Below are 12,268 nucleotides of genomic sequence, written 5' to 3' on the forward strand. Positions count from 1 at the left end.
CCGAATTAGTAGATTGTGACTAAATAGCATGTGTCTCAAAAGATAGGTTAGCGATTCCTTTAGATGGACAACAGAAAGAAATCATCAAGACCTGGGTAATAATTTGTACTAAGGCAGGAGGCAAGAAGGAGCCTGGTGTGTACTGAGAAAGGTAGACCATTCTGTCTGTGGACCATCAGCTGTGAGTGTTTGCATGTGTGTGTAAATTTGGGAGGGGATGATGAGAGTGGAGAGGGTGTGAATAATCTTGGTGCCAGGTCTCATTTATATTTTATTCAGTAGATGAGGGAACCAGCTGAGAATTTTCAGCTGTGGAAATAAAATGATTAGTGTTGTTTAGTGAGATTGTTCTGGTGTAAAGAAAGGAGAAACCAAGAAGCCAGAGGTTTATTCAGAATGTTGTCGAAGTTAGAACTGTAAAACTTGGGGTAGAGTGCTGCTTGAGAGAAAAAAATAGCAGAAGGAACAGACCAGAGCCTCTATTGGAGGGTCAGGGTGATAGAGAGGGGAGGTAAATTTTTAAGCAACCCCTGGATGGTGGGTTGTACTTACTGACTTAAAGAATAATGGAAAATTTTTGTTAATAAGGGTAGAGTGGGCAATAAATAATAATGTTTGCACCAATAAATAATAATGCTATTCACATTCGTCATTTTTTAGCATCAACAAACAATAAACCTTTTCCCTTGAAAATCACACAGTGTCACTTTCAGGCATGTGGCAAAGTGCCCTAATTAAAGACATCCTGCAATTATTCAAATCCCTTTCCTCCTCCACATACTTTCCTTTCTCCCAGGCAGATTCCCACTACATCAACCCCCACCCCCACGCAAGACACCAATCTGAGTTCATACTGAGGCCAAGCACCCAGCGGTTCTGGGCTCTGGTGCAAGTATGATTTCTATAAAAAGACATTTAAAAAACAAGAAGCAACATTTTCATTTTGCCTTTAATGGAAAAGTGGCTAGCACTTACAGTTTATAAAATTATTTTATTAAAAAAAAAAAAACTCTGTCTTCTAAGCAGTCACTGAATTTGCAGATATACACATACACTTGAAAACCAATTGTCTGTATAAAAATAAACTCTGAATGTATGATTAAAAAGGGAGACCCCCAGTCTTTTCAGCTGAACAGATCCATAATAAAAAGGAGAGAGTCTTTTATGACATAGGTTCAGCCAAGTGTGGAGGGGGCTTTAGCTTTGGAAGACAGGGCCTGCTTGAAGCGCCTCTTCAGGTCTTGCATGTTGGGTGAGCGGGGCCGGGGAATGATGGAGGCTCTTCTCCGCTCCCCACTGAGGCTGTGCAGCTTGCTTACTTCTTTGCAGAGATGCTGAAAGACATCACAAACGTCTTCATAGTTTTCACTAGTGGAAATTTCCAGGAACAGACTGCCCAGTTCGTTGGCTAGTTGCACGCCATCATGTGTCTGCACCTGCCGGGCATGCAGAAGGTCCCCCTTGTTGCCCACAATGATGACAGGGGCCTTAGAGTCAGGGTGGATTTTCCGGATGTGCTGGTAAAGGGGTCGGATAGACTGGTAGCTGTCATAGTCTGTAATGGAGTACACCAGCAGAAAGCCTTCTGCCCACTGCATGCATTTGGACAGGGAATCAACTACCTGCGTGAGGTTGTCCTGGACCTGAGAAAGAACAAAACCAGTCTGGATCAAGGACGCTCTTTGTGGGAGATGATTCAAAATAACATCAAAGTCACCCTTGAAAAAATTTTGAAAAAAAGAAATCACTGAATATAGTTTTCAGATCTACCCAGCTTCTGCAGAAGGAGGCTTTGGACACACAAAGAGCAAATTCTCAGGCAAGCTCCCCACCTGGGCAATTTGATTAGCTCAATAATAGGTTATGTTTAAGCTGCTTCCTTGACAGGTAATCTGGGGTGAACCATGGCTGACTGAAGCATGACTTCAACATGAACTTTCAAATCAGAATGGCGCAATTTTTAGGGAACTAACTCGGAATAAACAAAACTTTGAAAATATGCCAAGATAAATATATAATATTCCCAAAAGTGTAAAAATATTTTTAGCATGTCCTTCTTGAGAATGTTACAGAAACAAATTCCTTCTTTCTATTCTTCCACAAGCTCAGTCCACCGCAGAAGGGAGAGCAATTAGTGACTTGTTAATCAAGTTATATTCCTGACTGCTTGCCAGTGGCTTCTCTGACTGCAATTACTGGCTGGAGGAGTCAGCTAGGAACAGAAGCACTTGAGTGGTCCTTTCTAGGGCCCAAGAACCACTCCAGAATCCCACCCCACAGCTGTGTAATGGCTCCACAGCCAAGCTCTAAAAAAGTTGAAGAGTGATTCCGGGGTTAGGATTGCAAAGAGAAGTTGAACAATAACAACAACAACAACAAAACCCTGCTTAGTGGGTTTTTAACGCCCCACCTGGAGACAGCCCACTCCTGACAGGCTATTTAGACCTCTATCTCACGCTCTGAGACCCTTGGTGTGGCGGGGATGAGGGGGCGGGAAATGGGAGATGTTTGCTCCTGGCAAACCTTACCTGGATGCCCCCCGGAGTATCCTGGATCTGGAGCGATAGCTGGTCTCCCTCTACATAGACAAGTCGTGAATACAACTTGCCTGGAGAGAGGAAAGTTTGCATTACCACACCCTCATCAGTTAAAAAGAATATCTAAGCATGCAGCCACAAAAGCATCAAACGATTCTAACCTGTATTCGGCTCGTAATCGCCAATGAATCTCTTGGTTAAGAAGCGCACAATCATTGCTGAAAGGAAAATAAGAAAATGAACTCTAGGACTAGGACCTGCTGGCGCCACGAGGACATTCTTGGGAAAATAGAGGGAGTGATGGTTCGCAGAAGCGCGGACACCGCCTGCATACTAAGGCTCTGCAACACCAAGGGTGCGGGCGCCGTGGCCACCCGCGGATGTTGTGGTGGGTGCGACTAGAGGTCGTACAGTCCACATGCCCCAACAGGTGCCACCTGAAGCGAGAGTCCATAAATAAATGCCCCAGAGAGGCAGCCGCAAAAGCAGGCGCGCGGGGGAGAGTCCGGGACAAGGGCAAAAAGTCCAGGTTCCTCCCGGCGCCCTAACCCCCTCCCTCCACCCAGACCTCTGGTTCATCCCCCACCCGCAAGTGGCTTGACTTGCGGGGTCTGATCGCTTCCTGCCGCACTCACCGCTCTTGCCCACGCGGCCGGCGCCCAGCACCGCTAGCTTGATGTCCTTCGGGAGAAGACAATCTGAGGAGGACTCGGGGATGGGCGCGAGCAGAAAGTGCCCGGACATGGTGGGTGACCTCATGGAGCGCGCGCAGGCGGAGGGTGCGAGCCTCTGGGGCTGGGGCCTCGTCTCCTCGAGACCCGCCCGCCAGCAGGGAGCCCGGGTACCCGAGTCAGCGGCACCGGAGAGGCCGGCGGAGCGGTCGAAGCCCGCTGCTTTTAAAGGGCTTCGCGCTCCAGGGGGCGCGGCGGTTGTCGTCGGCTCCTCCTCTTCCCCGCCCCTTCCCGAGCAGCAGGAAGGGGGCGGGAGCCGGAGGGCAAAGAACCGTCACCGCGGCTTGCGCACCTAGCTGCCTGACGTGCCCAGCGGGCACCAGCCAGGCTCCGGCCCCCGCCCACCCCTGGAAATACGGCCACCATCCTGAGAGCATGACAGTCATTAGGCTGTCACCAGACCGGTGGGTAAACCCGAGGTTGGTGGCAGGAGCAGGGGGAGAAAAGCAAGAGGAAAAGTTGCAATCAGTTGGATGTTACTGCCACGGTAGGGATAGATTCTTGTCAAATGTTGCCCTTTGTATTTTCAGAACGGCTTAGGGGTGACTAAATGGGGGGGAAAGGGAGATGGGGGAAAGAGGTCTGGATTAGTCACAGTATAAGGGAACTGCAGTCCTTGTGGCCTTACTCCAGACACGTGAAGGCCCCTCGGCGGCAGCAATTGGTTGCAGCTCAGCCTCCAAACTGCAGGTGCTGGTCTACAGGTGCTGGTAGAATTTACTCATCGCTGAACACTCAACAAGCATTCCATCTGCTAGAAGCTCTGACTCTGGACTAATTCTCCAGGTAATACTGTCCTAAGCACCAGACTCCTGCATTTGCTGCATTATTTTAGTACCATACATACTTATAATATGTAGCTCAAGGCAGGTGGGTGGGGGGAGGTTACAGGGATAGTAAAAGAAAACACAAGAGAGATGGTCTAGTTCTTGGGTTTGGGGAGCCCACCATGGTAAGGCAAAAAATTTGGGATTTATCCTTGCAGGTTCAAAGAGCTTCATGCATCTGGCTACCTGTATTCCCATCTCCTATGTCCAATTAATCCTTAACATTTCTTTCTCTATTAGTCAACTTTTGCTGCGTGACAAACCCCACAAAACTTAGTGGCTTAAAACAACAATCCCTCATAGCTGCTCACAAGTCTATAGGTCATTGAGCGGTTATACTAATCCAGGCCAGGCTCAGCTGATCTTGGTTGGGCTCTTTCAGGCATTTGCAGAAGGGTTGAGGAATGCTGGCGACTGACTGGCAGCCAGGATGGGAGGAAAGGGCGGTGACTGAGGCACCTGTCTCTCCTCACCAGCACTCTGGCCAAGGGCCTGTTCTCTTGGTAGCTGAACAGGGTTCCAAGAGAGTGGAAATGGCAAAGACTTCTTGAGATATAGGTTCCAAGGTGGAACACATCATCTCTGCTACATTATCTTAGCCAAAGTAAGTCACAATGCCAGCCCAAATTCAAGGGGTGGGGAAATACTCTCTATTCTTGGTGAGTCTACAAAGTCACATTTCAAAGGGCTGGGATGCAGAAAAAAGAATGGGATCCATTTTCGCAGTCTACCACACTAATGAATGTGTCTCCCTCAACCCAGCAGCACTTGCCAGTGACCTGAGCCCAGCCACTTTTATTTCCATATCAATAATCACCAACTTCCATTATTTTTACTGCTTACAGATTTGGAGTCTCCTCTTGAACCCTACACTTCACTTCTCAAAGGAAAAATCCTGAAGTAGACTGGAAGCTGCCATCCCCACCCCCACCTCCCAGTTATTCTCAGAGCACCCCTGGCAGCACGTGTCTCAACTGTCATTACTTTCTGGTAGATTGGTTCATGTCTGCCTCCAGGAGGGCAGGGACTCTATCATACCACTCAGCACATAGTGATCCTGGGACTTCCAAGGTCTTTAATGTTTGTTCACTGATTTTTGGAATAAATGGTATCTTCACCATGTGAACTGAAAACGACAAGGCATGTGCGTAGCCATTATCCCAATACCTTGGTTTTTACAGCAGTCTTTTCTCAGAAGTGTTCCAAGAATATCCTGAGATGAACTGCTTTATTGCAGTTGTACTGACTTGGCTATCAAGGCAATTCCTTTCTGTCAACTATATAACTGGAAAGGCTTGAAGCAGAGCACCTAGCTCCCTGATTTGGAAAAGGCACCATGAAGAGTTACCGTTTATAGAACCACCTTCAAACTCTTAGGGTCCAGAGGTCTTTGAGCAGTTCAATGAAAGGATTCTGGGATGTCTGTCAGATTCTCTTGGTCTCTTCTTAGACCCAATAATTATGGCTCCTATTCGCCAAATATCCAGTCCTTATCCTAAGCAGGAAGTGAGGGACTCTCTTCCATTTGTATTTATTTTTAAAGATTTATTTATGTATACAAGAGCTGGAGTGCAGGCCAGAGAAGTGGGGGGTGAGAGGGTTCACCAGAGACAGAGTGGGGAGCAGAACAGGTAGATTGACCGAAATACACTGCTGAGGGGAGCATCAGTTGAGACAGGAGAGGTCTGCTGTGCCATGTGGGTCACCTCCCTGGCCTGTGCTGCAGTGGCTGCGATAGCTTCATATGCTGAGACTTAACCCCTTGCACCACCAGGGAGGCCTCTTCCTATCTTTTTATTATGAAATCAAGTAATTCTCAGAACCAAGCACTTTCTCTTACATCTCAATGGCCAGAATTGGTTAAGTTAGGAGAGCATGCAAATAATCTAGCAGAGGATGCAAATACCTAGAACCTAGACATGTTGCTACCTTATTAAAAATCAAGAAATAGAAGAGGGGGTCATCGTTACACAGCAGTCAGTTGCGTCTGCAATGAACACTTTCCCTGGAGTAAAACGCAGAACTATCAAGGGAAAAGGGAGTCCTTGCTTGGCTGAATGCAGGGCTTCTCTCTCCATGTCATTCCCTGTCAGGAATAGTCATTCTTTTAAGGTTATCCAATAATCAATTATGAGTCCTAGGACTTTTCTGTCAGGTGATAATTATGTTCCAAGTTGTATTTACATTGCACCTTTGCTCAGAGCTCAAAATATTACTCCAACCTCCTTGGAAGCCCACTGCATTTGTAAATACAGTAAGTAATTTATGACCTTTTCATGCAGACATGTTACTGAATTATAAAATTATAAATAGCCTGCCAAAATTGTGGCTGCTTGTGTTCCATTTCATTTTTGGATTTCTTTTGTGTCCAGGGTTATGTAAAATTGTGGTGCAACCAATAGAATAGTCATGCTGAAGTGGTTTTTACAGATAATAGGAATGCGTAGGCACAGATACAGATACACAAATACGTGGGTGTTTAGAACCAGTATGAAGGACAGAATTTAATAATATGCAATTCCAGGTTTGGGAAGTTATCTTATTCTTTACCAACCAAATAAGCTTGATTTCTAGCCCTGACAAAATTTGGTCAAGTCCTCTTCTAGATCAAGAATGTTATTCCCACCACCCTGTATCAACTACCTTTCCTATTGTAAATCTTTGAATTTTGAGCTTATTGGAGATGCAGAGACTCTTGCCTTTAGGTACTCCCCAGAAAAGGAATTATGCCTCTGTCCTCTTATCAGGTCCCTACTTTATTTCCATTCAACCATCAAAATTATTGAAAAATCTGTTCTCTGTAAATCTCTACGTGCAAATACAAAGAACAAATTTCTATTATGTTGCTGAGAGGACAACAAAGATATTCCTGCCTACCCCCGAATTAAATCTTTTGTAAATTAACTTTACCCCCCGAAATCTTAGTCTTTAATACTGTGAAATGGGTAAGACACTTCAAATTTAGGATTAGAGAAACACTAAAACTTATCCAAAGTCAAGGTGATCAGTGGATATACTGACCCCTATGATTTATTTTTTATTTTTTTTTTTTATAGAGGCATGTTTTTATTTATTATATTTGTTTGTTTGTTTTGTTTATACATGCACTGGGTACAGTCAGAAGCGTGGGAGGGTGAGAGAATTCACCAGAGCCAGAGTGGGGAGCAGAGCAGGCAGAAGGACTGAAGTACACTGCTGAGGGGAGCAGCGGGTGGCAGGAGAGGTCTGCGCACCATGTGGGATCCTCCTCCGGTGGAGGGGGAGCAGCCGGGGATGGAACCGGCGCCGCAGAGGCCGCAGGCAGCTTCGCAACCCAGCGCTCAACCGCTGCGCCACTGGGGAGGCCCACTGACCCCTATGATTTAAAATGCTAGGATTCCTCCCCACCCCCAATGTGGAGAGCATGAACACTCTGGTCATGAAAATGGAGTGACAAAGTAGGTCAAGGGTACAGAGCTGCAATGGGCAGAATTAAATCCGACTGGTGGTGGTGGTTAGGGTATGTGGGGAGTGGTGTCATCAGAGAGAACTTCTGGGAGAAATGACCTTATTTGGTCACTGAGCATGTGCAGTATGATAGGTGTAAAGGTAGGCCTATCAAGCTGAGGATACAGTATGAACATACTCATGAAGCTAGAGAGTATATGGCAAGGATTCAATAGCCTTAAAAAGACATGGTATATAACAATGTGAGTGACTAGACTGGAGGACAATGAATGCCACCCTAAGGAATTTATCTGCAGGCTTTGGAACCTGACTGTTAAGGTCACTCCTATTATGTGCTATAGGATCAATGCTAGGAGCATACAAGAACAGGGTATGGTGTCTGCTCTCAAGATCTTCGAACTATGCCTTATTCATCTCCCAAGAACTAGTTATCTTAACCTCTTCTCAAGAAGAAAAAATCTAACTGCATCTTCACTAAGGAGGTGAATGATCACCTCATTGTAGACTGTACAACCCTGATAGATTGTAATACGTATACCATTGCATTTCTTTCCCAATTCAAACGATTTCTATAAATTCTATTTTTGCCAGGACAGCAAAGCATACAGGAGAGCATCTTCCCTGTGCCTGTGCCATTAGGGGTTTTGTAAGATGGCCAGTGTTCCTTACACTTTGCTGTTTGAAAAAGAATCAAAGGGGTTCCCTAATGGTGCAGGGGTTAAAGTCTCAGCACTGTCAAGCCAGTCACTGCAGCACAAGTTCAATCCAATCCCAGGCTGGCCAGGTAGCTAACTCACATGGCACAACAGAGCGCTCCTGTCTTGCCAACTGCTCTCCTCAGCAGTATATTTCAGTAGATCTACCTGTTCTGCTCCCCACTCTTGTCTCTGGTGAATTCTCTCACCCCTTGCACCTTTTACTACACCCTAGTTCTTGAATGCATAAATAAATCAATCTTTAAAAAAAGGCAGAATCACAATCCAGTATCTTGGGCTGCATTCTCACTCCTGTACTTTTCATCTCAACAACAGCTATAAGTGCTGCTTACTATTCACAACCAAGCAACTTGCCTAACAGATTCAAAACCAGGTTTGCTGGATTCCAAAGCAAACCTATGAACATAATAATTAGAGAAACTAATGAAGGCCATTAACTGGCTGAATTTGAGTTTTTTGTCATATCCAAGTAAAATACTGAGGAAGTAACAAATAACCAAATATATTCCATCACAAAGCAGCTTTAAAATGTTCCCACTGATGGGCCTCCCCGGTGGTGCAGCGGTTGAGCGTTGGGTTGCGAGGCTGCCAGAAGCCTCTGCAGCGCCGGTTCAAGGGTCCCGCATGGCGCGCAGACCTCTCCTGCCGCCCGCTGCTCCCCTCAGCAGTGCACTTCGGTCCTTCTGCCTGCTCTGCTCCCCGCTCTGGCTCTGGTGAATTCTCTCACCCTCCCACGCTTCTGACTGTACCCAGTGCTTGTATAAATAAATAAATCTTTAAAAAAAAAAAAATGTTCCCACTGATGGGGTCTCCCTGATGGTGCAAAGGGTTAAGTCTTGGCACTATTAAGCTATACTCATCATGAGTTAACCCACATGGCCGTTTTCTAACCAAGTATATTCCTTGTTGTACAATAAACAATCTTATCTTTCAGCGAACAAAACACTACATTTTAGGGCTACCCTGGTGGCGCAATGTGTTAAGATGCAACCTATGAAGCTGTCCGCAGCCTCTGATGCCTAAGTTCGATCCCCCGACCAGCCAGGGAGCAAACCCACATGGTGCAGCAGACCTCTCCTGACTCACCCACTGCTCCCCTCAGCAGTGTATTTCAGTAGATCTACCTGTTCTGCTCCCCACTCTTGTCTCTGGTGAATTCTCTCACCCCTTGCACCTTGTACTACATCTTGAATGCTCCCCTCAGCTGTGTACTTCGGTCAATCTGCCTGTTCTTTTACCCACTCCGTCTCTGGTGAATCATCTCACCCCTACACCTCTGGTCTGTACCCCAGCTCCTGTATGCATAAATGGATAATTCTTTAAAAAACAAACAAACAAACAAAAAACCCACTAAATTTTAATAAAGACACCATCCAATGAATTACGATATAATTAAAAGTTTGCTTTAAATATTTTTTAGAGAGGGGACACCACACTTCTACTCAATTAGGTGAAACATTTTTGTAGCCCAGAGCTCTTTTATTTCTTTTTGCACACCTATCATGCCATGAATTCATAGGGAATAGGTTCTAGCAGCTCAGGCTCCTTCCCATTGGTTCTCACAAAGTGTGCTTCTCTAGGTGGAGCAGGCTGTTGAGGAGGAAAAAAAGGGAATAATTATCACACTTCAAGTACGCTACTATAAACATTACACTTCAATTCCATAGTGCTATCAGAACCAATGAAATAAGCCATTCTTTAACTTAAAAGAAAATTATCACTACCAAAAACTTAAAAATCAAGAAATAGTCAAGAACTCACCTGGCGCTTCAGCTGAACCCAAGTACCCTTCTCTTTGGCTTCCTTTTTCTTCTGATCATTTTCTTTCACACGTTTCAGGAAGCTATCTCGGCTCTTAGAGTGCTTAATGTGCTCAATACGAACATTAATTCTCTTTGCAAGAATCTTGCCCCTGGAGAGAAAAGAAATTCTTATAAATGCTTCATAATCCAGAACAGACTGGTGGAAGGGATAGATGAAGAACAAGTGAAGTGGCTTAAAGTCAAAAGACACAAAATTCTAGTACAGAAGGGTGACTGAAGGGAAACACTGGCAACTACTTCTACCACGAGGCAAACATATAACACCCATCGCATATTTCAATTGCTAAGGGAATAGATCTTAAAAATCCTTATCACTAAAAGAAAAGTATTCTAACTGTATGGGTAAAAAAGTTATCCGGACTTATTGTGTTGATCATTAGGTAATATATACAAATTATCTAGTCACTATGTTGTGTACCTAAAACTAATATGCTGTATCAATTATATCTACATTAAAAAAGATAACTAAAATACAGAATTTTAGCAGTTTCATTTATTAAATAAACCATGAACCTTTATCCATAGATGGAGCAACAAGGTGATGGTTAATTGGCAATCGTTTATTAATCTTACTGGAAGGGGTCTTAAGGCAAACATCCCCACTTTTAAACTCTTTTGATTAGGTAACCTATCCTGAAATACCAAGCAAGGTAACCAAAACACTACTAAAATCTTGACTTATTAAATATTTTGTACTCTGAAAACTAGAATTACTGAATACTAAATCCCATAAACTGTCCTGTAAGCCTACCTCAACATGTTTCCTCTGACAGGCTACAAGACAAACACCCAGTTTGCTTGAGTTTTAAAAGGATACTCCTTTGCCCCACTTGAATGGCCAATAAAGACATAAGTCCAACTGGCAAAGTGAAAAGGGGGTGCAAGGGAATACTAACTAGCCATAAAAAACTATGACATTACTTACTTTACTTGCTTGTTTACAACAATGCCAACTGCATGCTGGGTAACATTATAGACTCTTCCGGTTTTGCCATGGTAACATTTGTGGGGCATTCCTTTTTGAACAGTGCCCATCCCCTGTTAAAAGAGGTAAATGTTATGCCAGTAACTTCCCTTCCTTTTAAAGCTGACTTACAAAGATATTCTAGGATTTTTTTCTTTTAAAGGGCACCTCAAAGCTTTCAGAGCCGGTGAAATGTATTTTTCACGTTGCTTTACATGCAATCAAAAAGACAATCATCATTAAGCTCTGGAGTGCCAGGACACATTTAAATATTGGTCACAAAAAAAGCTTTCAAGCATCACATCAAAGTTAACCTCTCCAACTTGTGTTATTCTACACGTTATTTCCCCAATTTTGTCATTTACCTTGATGTCAACAATATCACCTTTCTTATAGATTCGCATGTATGTGGCCAAAGGAACAACTCCTAGTGGGAGGGAAAATAGCATAGTCAGTAACCAGATTAAAGTCTAAAGTAAAATGTGTAACATTACCAGATTACAAAATGCCACCTTTGACAATGTATTTTTTAAAATCTATGTAGCTTGTAATTTAAGAAACCACTATGTAACAGTTATGATTTTTATTTATAACAAGTTTAGCTAGACACCTAATTAATGACATTTATTAAGACCACATTATAAGAAATACAATATATGTATTAATAAAACATGATACCATGCTTATTCTCAAGAAAGGTAAATGTACTTACCATGTTTTCTAAAAGGCCTAGAGAACATATAGCGGGTCCCTCTTCTCTTTCCCTTTGTGTTAGTCATTTTGGCGACTTACTGAAAATAGAAAGTATTAGACAGTCAACTACAACTGCAAAATTTTTATTTACCACTATAACCAAATCTTACAAATTCAAATACTTGCCTTCCAGCAGCAATGTCAGTATTAGGGAACAATGTAATAAAAAGTAGGTATACCAATCATTTTCTTATAAAGGGTATATTTTAAAAAAACACCATTTTAACAAGATCTTAGCTAAAACTGCCCAAATTTACATTAAAACTCCTATGCACCAAAATTTAAATGTCAAAAATGTCCAAATTCACTTATTTCCATTTACACCATTGTTTACATAGAAATGCATGTATGGAAGAAAGGGAAAGACAGGCTTTATAAATATTTTTTTGTCAAAATCTGTAATTTGGTTTTGCTCTTTACTAGATAGAAGACTACATTTAGGGCCTCCCTGGTGGCGCAGCGGTTGAGCG

General features: G+C 43.5%; 2 protein-coding genes across 2 annotated transcripts; both read right to left on the reverse strand.

Annotated features, from left to right (window-relative positions):
- Positions 1-1,175: 1,175 nt before the first annotated feature.
- RASL11A (RAS like family 11 member A) lies at positions 1,176-3,296 on the reverse strand (the record flags this gene model as incomplete). The annotated part of the gene is made up of 4 exons (XM_084234358.1): positions 1,176-1,643; positions 2,529-2,608; positions 2,699-2,755; positions 3,173-3,296. 4 exons carry the CDS (start codon positions 3,294-3,296, stop codon positions 1,176-1,178), a joined length of 729 nt encoding a protein of 242 aa, XP_084090484.1.
- A 6,424-nt stretch (positions 3,297-9,720) lies between these two features.
- On the reverse strand, positions 9,721-11,824 carry RPL21 (ribosomal protein L21; the record flags this gene model as incomplete). Its single annotated transcript, XM_084235077.1, has 5 exons — positions 9,721-9,848; positions 10,020-10,170; positions 11,007-11,119; positions 11,411-11,472; positions 11,758-11,824. 5 exons carry the CDS (start codon positions 11,822-11,824, stop codon positions 9,759-9,761), a joined length of 483 nt encoding a protein of 160 aa, XP_084091203.1. The 3' UTR covers positions 9,721-9,758.
- Positions 11,825-12,268: the final 444 nt, after the last annotated feature.

Source organism: Talpa europaea, assembly GCF_964194135.1.
Source record: "Talpa europaea genome assembly, chromosome: 6".
Lineage (NCBI taxonomy): Eukaryota > Metazoa > Chordata > Mammalia > Eulipotyphla > Talpidae > Talpa > Talpa europaea.